This window comes from Emydura macquarii, unplaced genomic scaffold (assembly GCF_026122565.2).
Source record: "Emydura macquarii macquarii isolate MOO-44397 ecotype Brisbane River unplaced genomic scaffold, CSIRO-AGI_Emac_v2 contig_554, whole genome shotgun sequence".
Lineage (NCBI taxonomy): Eukaryota > Metazoa > Chordata > Testudines > Chelidae > Emydura > Emydura macquarii.
Genome location: NW_027130691.1, coordinates 1,881,382 through 1,896,536, shown reverse-complemented (window position 1 = coordinate 1,896,536; position 15,155 = coordinate 1,881,382). Strand labels below are relative to the sequence as shown.

The following is a 15,155-nucleotide window of genomic DNA, read 5'->3' as shown; positions in this document are numbered from 1 at the left end:
CCCAGCTGCCCGTCCTGGCCACGCCTCCATAGTGTTGACGGAGGGAAGCGAGGCCGGCCCCGGCCGAGCACAGCGCCCCCTGCCGGGCTGGGCGCTCATCGGTCCTCCCCCACCAGCCAGCAGAAGCAGGGCTCCCCCACTTGGCCCCCCGAGTCCCCAGGCCTGAGGCCCTTGGGCCCCGCGTGCAGGGGTCCCCACCGCTGCCCACGCGGGTGCTGAGGCCTGGGGCCGGGCAGGAGGCTCCCCCCACTCCCTGGTGAGCGCCCCGGGGGCGAGGGGCAGGGCGTGGGCCGGACCCAGCCCGCCTGGGCCCCGTCCTGGTCCCTGGCGCACCCCGCACGCCGCCCCCGGAAATAAACCAGGCGGAGCCAAGCGTGGAACCGAACGGCCTCATATATTAACTCTTCCATAGATTCTGTACGGCGGGAAGGAACGGCAGGCGGCGGGCGGGCGGGGCTCCCCTGTGACTGGTGCACCGCGGGCTCGACACCGGTACTGCACCGCGTTCTGAGTTCCAGTGAGCGAGAGAACATGACACCTTTAATACCACTTCAGAAAGTTCTCAAGTAATGGAACAGAAAGTCTCTTTCCGAAGCACTCCGACGATTCAGTCCGAAAACTCATTGTCACAGATTTTTCTCTGTACCACGAAGCGTCCAGAACAGGTGGACTGCTGGTCCGTGTCGTGTGAAGTGTCTGACCTTTGCAAATAAATGCAAACACATTCCATGCACAGCAGTCACGTTTTGGCAATATTATTAGCAAGCAATATGCTTGGATAACAGATTTCCACTTTCGCAATGGCAAACTTCCTTTTCTGCTGGGCAATGAAAAGCCACTTGCAACTTCCTGGGGGGGAGAAAATATTTTAGTCAGAGAAATGAGCTATATACTTAATACAGCAAATCTATGACTACTCATTTATACCAGGGCTATTACAAATGAGGTCGTGAGAGCCATACAAACTCCCAGCCAGGAAACAAGACGGGGGCTACGTCTACACTACACAGCTATCTCCTCAGTGAAGATACAGCATATGCCGACAGAAGGATGAGTTCCACCAGCACAGAACACCTCAAACAAGGTTAACTGTGTTGATAGAAGCCCTCAATTGTGTTTACAATACAGTGTAAAGGTTACTTGTGTAAAAACACAGACCACACGCTTTGTTTCAGAGGAGGAGGGGAAAGCAAGAACTACAGGGTGGGTGTTTCATTTGTTTTGCTTTTTAATTTAAAAAAATAGTATGGCTGCCTTTTTTCTAATTATTCCATGGATGTCAATGGCACATCAGAGGGTTATCAGAGCTTCTCCTGCAACACAGAACTACTGCTCAGTTCATCTAGACATTTCCATGTTCTCAGCAATGATACAGGCTAGTGACATTACCAAGTGGCTCATTTACATTTTGCGCAAGTAAACCTGTTTTCAAAGGAGATGCAAGAAATCACATTTTGGAACCCATCTGCAGGATAACTGCATTATTCTGTCAGCTTGGACCAACTAATTGAACATGGAGTTGATAGGCCTCAGGAGCACACCTAGAGCCAAGCAGCTCGAAGCAACAGGCACTAGAAATGTATACAGGCAAAACCCCACGCCCAGAGCAATGCAAACAGATTTGCAGGATTTCCCAATAAAGCATGCCTACCTGGAAATCATTAACTTTCAGTGAGAAGCAGAGGTATTCTGAGTCACCTAAAATAACCCCAGAAAAGCAGTGATTAGTATTAAGTCACATACAAAACCCAAACTCCCTCACTGCACTTACAACAGTGAGTTGATTCCAGCTCGGTCCAGAGAGACAGAGGCAATGCTGTAACGTGGAGTAGGAAGATCCAGAGCAGCAACTCAGGAGTCGGGGCCCCAGGGAGGAGAAGCAGATGGGAAGGGCTCTTGGAGGAGGTGGTGTGAGGGCGGGATGAGAGGCGGCAGGAGTGTGTTTGTTGGATGAATGCAGAGACACGCCAATGCAAGCAAGTCAAGAGTGAGAGAAAACAAAGTGAGCAGGAAGGTGGGGCGGCCATGAGTGTTTGCAGGGCTTGGGCAGTGAGGACCAGTAGCTAGAATTTCATGCAACCAGACAGGAAGCCAGTGAAGGGATTCAGGGTTAGGGTGACACAATCAGCATGACGGGAGAGGAACAACTGTGCAGTAGAGATTTGGACGGACTGAAGCAGGAGGTGCAAGAGAGTCAGGAAACCCAAGGTCAGAGCTGCTGCCCAATCCTGTGTACACTCTTGTGGGGGACCAGACATGCGAAGGACCCCTCCAAAAGGAAGGTATTACCCAGAGGAGTCACGGGGCTCTCTCACCTGCAGACGCCCTTTCAGATTGGCTGGTGTTTTAAAATCTCCCTTCATGATCTATGGAAGGAATGAAACCAGAGTGACTCCACTTTGTGCAGACTAGCTGATGCTCAAGTAGCCCTTCTGCCTCACTAGCTGCCTGGCCTGTCACAGCAGGTCTGAAGCAAAGCAAGCCTCAAAGACCTGAGGAAGAGCCTGGCCCATGCACTGTGTGTTTCGTTCTGCCCTGCTGGGCTCGGAGCTCTAGCACTGTGGGACGAGGTTTCCTCCTGTCACTATTTCAGTGCAGAGATGGCAGCTGGCATCAGACTGGCTGCAGCGCTGTCCTCCTGAGTTCTGCTGAAGGCTGTCTCTCTGGCCTGCATCCAATCAGAGCATCCAGTCAAGCCAGCTCCCGGGGAGGGGCTGGTACTTCAGTGCCCCAAGCATAGTGATGGCACCAAAGCTCCTAGAAGCCTGTGCCCACCCGTGGGTCGCATATGGCATAGCAGGGCCCCAACCAGGCCTGTGGCCTCTGGCCGTCACTGCAACCACCAGCACTGCCCCAGAGCAGCTGCCTGGGCTAGTTCTCCTAGTAGCGGAGTTGCCTTATGTGCCTGGAGTCCTCAGTTTGAGGGGGGAGAGTTTGACCCGTGCCAAAACAGAAACAAGGGAGTGGGAAGATTCACGCCCTTTAGTAACTGGCTCATTGTGACTCTGCAGCTTCCCCTTTCTGGCACTGTAATTTCCAGTGACGCACACGCAAATGTTCTGCAGAATGTCTCTTTGGCCTTAGCACAGCTGGAGCAGGAGCATCTGCCCAGGACATGAGCTTGCATTCTTCCTGCACCCAGCCTCCTCTGGCCTTGAGTGAGTGTGGGTGGGCTAAGGCAGAAGCATTAGCTTCTGCGCCTTCCACTGGAGGAGAGACTGGAGTTTTCGAGTGCTAACAGTGAACATACTTTTAACACGGACTTGATAAAAAACCCAATATACTCCTACTCTGGGCTTCCCAAACTAGGCTGGCTAAGGTGTGGTCATGCAATATCCGCCCAGAGGATACACAAGAGCAAATCAAAAGGAATTTCATCTCTCCTACGTCACTGAGTCTTTCACATGAGCCGTTTTGAAAATAAGGAAAACATTCCTGCATGTCCCTGTCTGTCGTTTAATCATCTTTTAAACAGGGGCAGTGGGTTTTAAAGGGTTCTCTTTTGGTAGGATGTAGTGACCTCTCCAACCATGGACAGGTATGTCAGTATTACATGCAGTAAACCCACTATTCCTACTTGTTACATGCGTAACCCCATCACCCGACAGTGACACTACGCATTCGAAGCAGACAGTAGCAATACTCACCCTGTGGGTGTTGTTGATCACTAAGGGGTCTGGGTTGCCATAGTTGGGTGGATTTGCATATGGGTCATAGCCAAGCCTAGCGAGCATCGGTGCTATCTGGGCCATGTCTTGCAACACGTCCCCTGGAATGTGCCCAATCCATTTGGACAAAGCTTCCATGTTGACAGGCTTAATAACCTGGTCTGTTGATCTTTCTATCCTGGAAAGAGAAATTAGTCACTTGCATTTTGCACGTATGCTGCGTTCACACATAGGAGCCTGCGGACAGGCTATTGCCATTTCAATTCTCATTCTCAATTCTGAGAGTCGCACGTAGCTCAGATATTTTCCAGAGTCTTCAGGGTGCAAAGCCCATAAAACACAGGCTTTAAAGTTATCTATTGGTAAAGCCCCCGGGTCACTGTTAGGGTGGTGGGGAGCTGCAGGGCCTAAGACCCAAAACTAACACACCTAAGGGGTCGGCTCCATGTGCTTCAATGCCTGAACTGTGAAGCGGCGTGGAAACTGGACTCACTGAGATGCCACCTGTCCGCAACCCTCACAAACTCCCACCGGTTGCCACAGTAGGTCCAGGGGAAATGGTGCACTGCCCTGTCTGCTGAGGCGGCCTAAGGAGTCCCGGGCACTCTCCCGTCCGTCCTGCCCGCCCATCTTGCTGAGCCTTCTGTGTTAGATCATTGGCAGCTTCGGTTTTCACTGGCGAGGTAAAGTGTGCGCCATGCTGTGGTCCAACCCACAGGGACCTCGGGTGCCGGCAGCCTGTCTGAGCTATGCCCTCTACAGCGACAGTCCGCTCTGCAACAGAGGCAGCGCAGCTGTCTGACTGCACAAACTGTCCCTTCACATTTTGAGACAGCAACGTCAAATTCCTGTAATGAGGCAGATTTATATAATTTGCATGAAAATTAGAGCCCTCTCCGGAGCCCGTTCTGTTTGTCCAGGACACGTAAATCTCTGGGACATGCACGAGGAGAAGAGCCTGCAGCCAGGCGCTGGCAGCCCATGAAGGGTCCTAGGGCTGTAAAGATAAAGCCTCCCAGTCACTGACCTGGGAGATCAGTCACTGCTTCCTACCTGCACTGCAGGGGACGTGCAGTGCTAGGGCCCAAACCTCTCACCCGTTACTACAGGAGAAAAAGAGAAGGAATTTGTAGACACCTGCCCAGGGAGCTCATGGGAGAGGAGCACTCAGGGGCTGTGCAGCATTAGTAAGTGAATGGGTTAGTCACTCTCACTCGATTATTACAGATACAAAACCCAACAGAGGCCAGCAGTTTGCCAAAGAAACATGCCTGCAGTTACTAAGGTAGCTGCTCTCCCCTTCCCTCGCTGCTCTAGCCCACGATCTCCTTGGGCAGGAAGGGTTTATACCTCAAAAAAGACAATCCCATAAAGGAGACGAGCTCTAGCCCGGTCGTGATTGAACGGCTTGCTCCCCATCCCCTGAATTCCCTCTGCTCAGCTGTGCCCAGTTCCTGCACGTGTCTGCAACATGGACCCCTGGCTAGTGCGTGTCTTACACGTCACAAAGGACCAAACCCCAAGAGGCTTTACAGATTCACAACAGCCACTGGGCAAACAATGCTCATGCACTAGCATCAGCAACGTAGTGATTTGTCTTGGAATCTGGACAGATCACCAGGGCTAGGAACCCTAATTGTGGAAAATAAAGTGCACTTCTGTTTGTACAGCACCTAGCGCAGTGAGGCCTAATGCCCCTCTGGAATCCTAAATAATACGGGACTTTAATCAGGCTTCCTCCCCCCCCCCATCCCTCCACCAAGTGGCTGCAGCCTCAGCTATACAGGGTGACACCCTGGGGCATCATTTCAATGAGACTCACCGAGAGCCGCACCCAGTCAACCGCTGACTAGCGTGGGATTGCATTTTATAAGGGTGCTGAATCACAGGCCAGGCATAGGCAGTTTTCACTGTTCCTCTCCCTTTGGGAAGACCTTTTTAGGGTGCGTCAACATTGCAGCTAGCTGCCAGCCGACTCGGGCTGGCGGGGCTTAGACTGCGGGGCTGATTCATCACAGTGTAGACTCTAGGACCCTGCGAGGCAGGAGGGCCCCAGAGCTCAGGCTGCAGCCCCAGCCTGAACATCTGTATGGCAATCAACCAGCCCCTTAGCTGAAACTCTTTAGTCCAAGCCTGTTGGCACTGGCCAGCCCCAGCTGTCTAACTGCAGTGTGGATGAAAGAATGGCCTGACAACGTACGCCCCTTCCCTTCCTCAGAGAAGAGTGGCTCTCTCCCCCCCATGTTCTGGATGCAAAGAACTCGCAGACACAGGCTGTGTTAGAAGAAAGATGCATCTGGCTAGTTCCCGTATATACGGGTTTATAGCTCGTGGTGGCGTGAGGTTAAAGTTACCAAGCAGCCAAAACCATCACTAAAAATGAGCGCAGCAAGAACCTCAACATATAAACCAGCTCTGAAACCCGCACACTGTGCGCGCACACGGCTTGGTCCGGACGTGCTCATGGAATCAAGTGTAGCAAGAGCAGGGGGAGCTCAGGGAACCTCAGCTGCATACGTGACATAAAGTAATGCGGTACTCGCTGAAACTCAATCCAACGTGCAAAGAAATGTTTGGGAATGGGTAGGAAAAGAGAAAGGGGACACAGATCACTCTGAAACTGGCGCCTCTTACTGGGGCTCTGCCAACATCGAGCCTGAAATCATACCCTTATTTACAAGTCGGCTGATTAAGATATCACCACCCAGAACGTCCAGCAGTTCTTTACTTAGCCACACTCAACACCCTGCAGCAGCAGATACGCAGCAGGGCCATGCCCTAAGAAGGTTTGGCAAGAACCCGCTCCGTCTAGTCAGGAGTCTCTTTGGAAAGCAGAGGCAGCTGCACAGACACTCACTTGGAAAGAGAGACGCCGCCAGGTTTCCCTATTAACTCTTCGTGATGCAGCACTGCGTCGCTCCAGGAAATGTCCAGGAACTTCATGATGGCATGCATGGACTGCTCTGGGTGCAGCACTAACTGCTCATAATATACTGGCAGGCACCTGGACTCCCCAATCTCTACGCACTGGGAATACATCACCTCGATCGCTTTGTTCCACTTGGTAAGGCAGTCTCGGTAGCTGTTCAGGTCAAAGCCTGCAATCGTTACCTTCCTGGTGATCATGGAATGGACAGAGGCCCGGCCATCTCGAACCATCAGCAGAAATTTGGAATTGGGAAAGAGTCTGGAAAGGTAGATAGAGGATTTTAACGTGAAGGGGTCCTTGTTACACAGGTATCTGGCTGGCTCGCCATGCTTGGCAATGACTTCCAGGATAAAGGCCTGCATGGCAGCGTCCAGGACTTGGTCCGTCACTCCCGCTTCGTCCAAGCGCATCTTTTCGCGCCCTGACTTGGACCAGGCCTGGCGCATTGCCAGCACCCGGGGGATAATGCGAGTCTCTTCCCCACAGCGGATCTCTGGATGCGCGTCCAGCATGGCTCTCATCAGCGTCGTGCCGCTCCGCGGGACCCCACCAATGAATATCAGAGGCATCTCCTTGCTGTACCGATACTCGACACGACTGGAGTCCACCATAACCAGTTCTTCGTTCTCTGGCCTCATCATCCCATGCGTCCGCTTGCCATAGCCCTTGCCCAGAAGCTGTTGGCACGCCAGCATCTGCTCGCCAAGGTGCACCGTCACCATCAGGGCAACAGCCAAGCCGAGCCCCAGCAAGACCCGCCTCATGGTGACCCGCATTCTGTCCCTCTGCACATCAGCTGGGAGGCCAACGGGTCCTCTGCCTTCAGCTTTCAGCTAGCCAGCGGCCAATCTGGAGCGCCTCTGCAAAGAAAACAGCACATGTTCAAAGAAGTCAGGGGTATACGACTGTGACCCAGCCCGTCTCCTACTGAGCTACCTGACTCCAGGAGAGCCTCCTCCTCCTCCAATCTATCAGAAAGAGACCCACTGATCACCTCAACTGGCCCTGCCGTGCCGCTACTGTTCTGGACAGAGCACTCCAAGCCATTTGTCTTGTCTGCCTGCAACTATCTCCAGTTTTCACCACGGCTCCTGGGAGGCCATTCCAGGGTCTAATCAACCTTATGCTTTATCACCGTCTTACATGCACGTGAGTGATTTTCAGATTGTGTTCTCTTGCTGCTGCGGATGAAGCTACCTGTTTACCAGCAATGCTGCACAGCGGTTTAGGAGAAGAAATGAAGAACATCTTATCCGGGAAATATTTCCCAAACATCCAGACCAAATTTTCCTCGGCTCATCTTCATCCCCTTCCTTCCTTCGCTTACACATGTGTTGCTTTGGAGCAAGTACTTCCATCAAAAGAGAGAAGACCGGAAGTAAAACCGGAACAGAATCCTTCAAGCCTGGGTATTCCTTGCCAGCAATCCCAAGAGAGCAGGAGTGCAGCAAAGGCAGCAGCCTTTCTTTAAAGCTCAGTGGCAGAACTTCTGTATTTATGGCTGGGGGCATTTTGGCTTAGGCAGGCTGTGGAGTTTTTCCCTCCTCATGGAAGGCCAAGAAAGCGTTAGCCTCCAAGGTTTACTGCCCTCCATCCCAGATGCGTCCCCACCCTTTCTTGTAGGTTTCCTTTGTTGTGTTGCAAGTATTCACTGAACTACTCAACACAACCCTTGCACCAGTTTGATAAACAAGACCTTTCCTCTATGCATTTAGTTACTTTGATTAGAGATTAGCTACTACAGGAGAAAACTCTTCCCACTGGATTTCCAAGAGGCTGGTGGGTTTGCTTCAGCAGAAGCCAGGACCAATGAGCATCACATTGGGTTAATTCATTAAACAAGCGACTTATGTGAAGGTTCAGTGTAAATACTAGCAACGAGCATGACCAACATGAATTCTCCCCTGCCAGACACAGACTGTAAATGAAGGATTTCCCCTAGAAATCCTGAAGCCTTCATTTGGTTCTGCAGTGAACATGCTACTTCTCTGTCGGAGATTCCAGCAGGAGGATTGTTGCTCCTGCAAGTGTCTCTTGCTCTGCTGGTTCCACAAAGCTCCTATTAAAACTGGCAAACCTTCCTTCCTTCCCATTAGTGCGGGTTTGGCAATCCCACCCCTGGGTCCCAGGGGAATGTGAGGGTCCCTCTTTGTGGTGATATGGGTTTGGGCAGGAGTCGCAGGTGAGAGGGCGAAGGGGACAGCTGTGCATTTTATCTCACAGGCAATCCAAAACACTGCCCAAGACAAATATTTTCTCCTCAAATATTTCTCACTGAAAGCAAGCATTTAGCAGTGGCCCATGTAACCATGCAGAGCAGTCAGCATCAGCTGCAGCCCCGCTCTGTTTCCAGGCTCACCCCGCCAGGCAATGGGCGTGTCAATGGAGTGGAGTTGGCCGTTCTGCTTTTTTTAAATCACTCGTCATTTGCTCAGCACTAACTGTGCTTGGCTCTGTACAAGCTACACAGAGAGGCAGTGCCGGGCCCAAGGAGTTCACAGTCTAGTTACACGGAGCTGCAGTGATGAATTGGTCATTTGACTTTTTAGTATATTTCATCTCCAAAAGCAATTTAAAATGGCCGCTGGCCTGGTCTCAACAGCATTTATAGCTGGAATGGACAGAAATGCAGACTGACCGGCCTGTAGTGTAAAGGTTTGTATTGTACAGGGCAGGAGTATATGGTTTATGGTTAACATTTCCTACTGGGATTCCCCTGCAGCCCCCACTCGCTTGTTCCGGTAACTCAGAGGTGAGGACAGGGCAGAGGGACACGGCTCCTTTTGGCATCTGAAGTGGGCCGAGTGCGGAGAACCTGGTAACACAAAGGTGTGATTCCGCGAGAGCTGAGCAGACGGGACAGAACAGAAGCCTGCTGCGCGGCTGGGCTCTCCCCTGTCCATGCAGTATGGCGAGCCAGGCTGCGATGCAAGACGAAGTCACTGTAAGGGACCGTGAGCTCAGGGATATTCAGCTCTGCGCCCGCCCGCCCACCCATGTGCTTGTTCAACTACTGCCAAGGCAGAAGGCAAATATGCAGCATTTGCAGAGACTGTTTGGTCTCTAATTCTGCCTGCTAGACATTAAAAAAAAAATGCTCTTAAAATACTGGGTCTATCTGCTGCAGAGTGACAGACAGACAGACAGACAGACAGCCTTTTGTCTGGGCACATGGCTAGGGGACAAGAACCCGTCAGTTCTGAGCCCTGATCTCATAGCGACTCATCTGTGACTGGAACGTGTCCCGTCTCTCCTCTCCGGGCGCTCCCCCAGCTGTCAGAAGGTGAGTCCCTGTTGTGGAGTAGCTAGAGGGCCCCTAGTGCTACCCGAAGTGCTACCTGTTATTAGATGGGGTCGCTACAACCTCCCTTTTCCCCAGGCCTGACGTCCCCTCAAGACCTACTGACCAAGCACAAGTGAGCTTGCTCAGTAAAGCGAGGTCAAAGGCACAGCTACGCTCAAGTTGCTTTAAGCTGCTTGCTGCAGTCTTCAGCTGCAGAATTCACCCGCGGGTTAGAGGGCTTGGTGCTCACTTCCATCACTTCCACTGCAGATATTGCTGGATGAAACTCAATAGCCGGTGTTATGCAGCTGGTCACACCACATGCTTATAACACAGTCCCTGTCGCCCAAAGATCCATGAATCTATGAAAAAGTCCTCTGTTGCTGTCTTCTCCTCAGCTTCTTCCCTCTTACACAGGATCCAGGGACTTAAAATCATTGTAACCTTCAGGACAGAAGTTCATCAACAGAAATCAAAGAGCATAAAAGGCTTCAACAGAACAAACGCAGCTCAGTGGCACAATAAAACCGCAGCACACTTAACGCTGGTGCTCTGACCCCAGGGACACACTGACAAAGATGGAGTGCGATCCACAGAGTCAGAAACTCCATCTTCAACCAGCCTGGGAATTTAGTAATGGTTTTAAAGAAAGCAAAGTGCCGCATGCAGAGTGAGAGCTAAGCTGTGGAGGACGTGGTAATTAAGGACCAATACAAACTCAAATTCACAAAAAATCCCTGCAGTTAAAAATCTTCCCTATTTTACATTCTGATTAGATATTAATATCAACAAGATTTGTAATTGTTTCTGGTAGCTTTTGAGTGGTAAAATATTAATAAAACAGCCATGGCTGTGCAGACACAAACATGAAATATTCATTAACTCACTCCCAACAGCTCATACAGGGTCCCTGTGCTGTTCTGACAGATCCATTTTTGATACACGTACCTTTCCCTGGTAAATTCATTTTGCTGTTGGTCGATCTTTGCTCAGAAACACAGACAGCCGAGGAATACCTAATGGGGGAAAAAAACCCAAACACAAAACGTTGATTTGTTTAGAGATAACTGATATTCACTGGAATGGCTGGAAATAAAATGCTCATTCTCAGTATTCAATTTTCCATATCGCAGTTTTGATACGCCCTATCTACACACAGATCATTAATCTTTTAATATCTACCTGAAAGCCAAGAGAAATGCAGCGGTGTGATAGGACTGTTATGTTCATCATGCATGATACATTGTCTTCAGCAAACCTAGCAACTGGCTGGCAGAAATCAACCTGAATATCTTAACACGCTGGCAGTGTCACTTGGCTCTCTCAGCCACAGACAAGGCATTAAAAACAATACTATACCCCTGGTATCACAACCCTAAGCCCACGAAGCAACATTGGCACCATATTCCTCTCCTCCCAGGGAAAGGAAACCTTGCAAAATCCATCAGGTGAATTACAACAAGCCACAGGGAGCGTCTTTGAGGCTTAGGCAAAGAGAGAAGCAAAAAGCAACTGAAAACATCTCTCAAATGAGATAGGAGCCTGGCTTCCCGAAGACCTGAGACAGAGAGAGCAGGAGCACAGCAGACCCAGGCAGGATGTTTCAGGCCAGAGAGGATGACAGACTGAATATATTACCAAGTCCCACCTGGGCTTTTATATTTCACACAGGTAAACAGAGCAATGCAGCCTCTTCCAGAGGACAAGGCATGGCACCTGCTTCCCAGTTTCATTACAAACGCTGACAGCAGGCAAGAGTAAAAGTGCTGCAAAGGTTCATAAACCTTTCAGGCAAACCTGAGCCCAGAGTTTGGCTTTGCACTGAAGTTTTCTGCAGTTCGGAGCAAGCTTTGCTTTGAAAATTAGGCTCATTTAAGCATAACATCCAAAGCAAAGTCAAGGGGATGTGAACCCCAGAGCAAAAGAAAATGTCAGCATGAGCCCCTGTGAAGCAAGCTGCAAGGTTCCCCTGGCTTCAGTACACACGGTGAAGGACAAACTCTTCCACATTTTGCTCAGGGTTGATTCCTTCACCTGTGCGTGAAACTGATTTTAGCAAATGGAACTCACTGGGGCCCAGTGGTCTGCACCATGCCAGACCATCAAGAAGTGATCTTAACCTGCAAACAAAACCAGCGCCCACACACCTCCCGCTAAGACAGTCATCCCAGTCTGCATGTCCCAGGAGCCCTATCCGCTGCATCTAGGATGTAAGCTCTCTCTCTGCACGAGCCGTATGCTGATGAGCAGACGGTCAGCACTAAACAGCCAACAACCTAGGAGACGGCGCTACCCTCGGAGAGCACCAGAATCCTGTTCCTGCTGTTTCCATGAGACGTTTGTGACCCAGGGATAAAAACATTACCAGTTTCACTGCTGCGAGAAGTTAGCTGCAGAGACGCAGCAGCAAAGCCAGGCTCCAGTTGCCTTCGGGTGAAGGGCATGGAGGGTTTGAGGAGAAGGGGCAGAGACAGAAAGGAGAAGAGGGGGCAAAAAGGCACAAAACTGGGCGACAGACAACGACCATCCCTGCTTCCACCTAGCTCCAGCATTCCAGGCCACAGGATTCTCTCCACAGTATTTCTAGGGCTCCCACTGCTGCCCATCTAAGCAGCAAAGCAGGAGACCTCTTCTACATACGCACCAGGCCTCGTCTCTGCAGCCCGCGGCACTGATGCACTCATAGAGAGACTAGGGAGCGCACTTGGTAACGCTACCCACCCGCCCGCCCCGCCCACACACTCAGCGCTCAGCAGGTCTTTCTGGTCTGAGCCCGGCGTCTCGCCGCCACAATCTGAGCTTTGACCCAGATTTCCTCCAGCGCTGGGGCTTGATTGTCGCAGTGCTGAGCACCCCTGGCTCCATTAATGTCAACAGGCGTTCTGGGCACTCAGCACCACTGGAAGTCGGGCCCTTGTTTGCCTCAGTTTCCCCTGTCCACCAGGGATTACGTCATCTGCTTTAAAGGACTGACTGACGGTGTCTGTAGCATTGGGACAGCACAGAAGCCCCAGAGACCAGCTAATTATTATCACAGATGTACGAGGGGAACGAAGCAGTCAGCTCTGCCAGTTCATGCCGGCCTCCTCCGCTCTGAGCTAATTAGGAGCCTGGCGGGGGAAACTCCACCCACAGCAAGTTTCAGAGGGGCAGGGCTGATGAACACATTCTTTCTCACACTACCACTTCTGCCCTGCATCGAGCCCGCTCCATCAAACAGGGGATTTCAAGTCTGAACTGGAGTGCAGACTCCCTGGGGCAGGAACCACATGCCAGCCGAGGTTTCTGAAGCAAATAGCAGCAGTTCACAGCTCCCCATCCACGCTCTGCCCGTGGGAAATTAGCACAGGCACACGTACTCACTTCCTTCCTGATAGTGCTCCTTGTGACACTGCTCACGCAAACCACCACCCGGGAGTAGCTCTGCCGATAGCTAAGGACCCTTTGCACACATACCCAGGGACTCTGCAGACATGCAGTGACTTATCGGAGGGCCTCGCTCTGCAAGAGCCTGATCGGTTTGCCAGGACAACGTGTGAGGTGGACAGAGAGCCACCAACAGTGGAGGTGCTACCCACATATGACCATCGGCTTTTTAACCAGGCCTCCAGAGGTGATAAAATGGCGTCCTGATCCGCAGAGGAGCAAGCTGAGTTGTGCCTCCTCTCTACTAAGACCCAGCTTGCCAGGACACGAAACGTGGCTAGCCCTGGCTAGTAAAGATTACACTTTTGTATTCACACCAACGTGATCAGCTGTAGTTTTAGATCATTGATGCTCCGGAGGAGAGTGTTATTCCTCTGGCTACCCGGGTTTGGAAGTGCTAAGTGCTGGCAGCTGGATTAACGTCAGGTACCCCCGTTCCTAATCTCAGAGCAGGCACAGAACGCGGTTATCCTAGCCACCCAGCGCTCTGATTCCACATTCTGTGTGTTGTGTCCCATCGCTAGGTTCCAAGGCCAGACGGGACCATTGTGATCCTCGCAGGCCGACCCCCTGCACAGCACAGGCCAGCCAGCTTCCGAGGTCTGGGGGAAACTGGTTGCCATGGTTACTTACCAACTGCAGAGGCTTTGGAGTGCATTATTAATATTACAGAGAACTAATTAGTTTGGTGAAATCTGAGTGGTCTGCGAATAAATGCAGACAATAGCTCAGAAGTGACAGACAGGACACAGGGCACGAAGCACGTCAGCACCCCACCAATAGCTCAGAAGTGACAGACAGGACACAGGGCACGAAGCACGTCAGCACCCCACCAGCAAGGCGCTGTGTTACACAAAACAAATGGAATTAGCAATACAGCACCGAGGTACACACCAGGGGCTTGTCTACACAATTAGCTCCTGGCAAGCTGGGGCATGAACCTACCCCACAGAAGCCTGCCACAGACCAGAGATCCACATGGACTCTGCTGCCAGGCATTAGCAGTTCATTCATGCACTTTGACCTGATCTCGTTTCAAAGACTAGATCAAAGCGCATTAACACACTGTTAGTGTGCGTCAGCAGGGCCCACAGACAGAGCACAGCAGGCTAGTGCGGGGCAGATTCACACCCCAGCTTGCCATGAACTAATAGTTTGTGCAGTAGACAAGCCTCCAGGACTGCAGCCCCGGGGGTACATAGACACTGCTGCTCACGCACCTCCTGTTCTTGGAAACCTCATTATGCATTCTGTGCAAGTGAAGAGGAAAACCCCCCAGAGAGGATATTCTAGCTACCGAAATAGGACCTAAGGGGCCGACATCTGGGTTTTCATGAACAGACCTAGGACCTGCTCTCGTTAAAGTTGCTTGAACGCGGGGAGCATTCTGGCTGCCAAGCAGGGCTGAGATGTGGCATGCCCGGCATGTGGAGAGAATGATCGGCATTTCCAGACACGGTTCTGGCTCACCAAGGACTCAGGCCCCCGTCACCTGACACGGGTCAGCATTCAGACTCCAGTGGCTGAGGTCACAAGGGGCATGGGCCCAGCTCCACCGAGGAAGCCCAGCACTGGAACAGCAGCAGGGGCTCCAGGACCAGGCTGCGACGCTTCGGCAGAGTTGTGTGAGTATTACAGTTCTCAAGGTCACTCACTGTAAGGTGCGTATCTCCAGGGAATGCAGCTGTCAAACAAATCTCTACCAAGCATGGGCAAACTGGGTTACTCAGAGGCTCAGAACTTGGCCAAGGGATGGCAAAAGGCACATCCCTGACAGAAGGGTGACTCCCTCGCCTCTATGGCTTGGAGGTGCTAGATCTTCTCAAAACAAAACAAATCTTACAGCCGC

At 51.6% G+C, this 15,155-nt stretch overlaps 1 protein-coding gene across 1 annotated transcript in view; it reads right to left on the bottom strand.

Moving 5' to 3' along the window:
- Positions 1 to 375: 375 nt before the first annotated feature.
- The window catches only part of TPST2 (tyrosylprotein sulfotransferase 2), a 36,040-nt gene continuing 21,260 nt past the window's right edge, over positions 376 to 15,155 (bottom strand). The window contains exons 2-7 of the mRNA XM_067539417.1: positions 10,829 to 10,896; positions 6,526 to 7,457; positions 3,648 to 3,846; positions 2,316 to 2,366; positions 1,652 to 1,698; positions 376 to 849 (exon numbers count right to left, since the gene is read on the bottom strand). Coding sequence (XP_067395518.1) covers positions 1,669 to 1,698; positions 2,316 to 2,366; positions 3,648 to 3,846; positions 6,526 to 7,373 — 1,128 coding nt within the window. The 5' untranslated portion in view covers positions 7,374 to 7,457; positions 10,829 to 10,896 and the 3' untranslated portion in view covers positions 376 to 849; positions 1,652 to 1,668. The remainder of the gene's footprint in view (positions 850 to 1,651; positions 1,699 to 2,315; positions 2,367 to 3,647; positions 3,847 to 6,525; positions 7,458 to 10,828; positions 10,897 to 15,155) is intronic.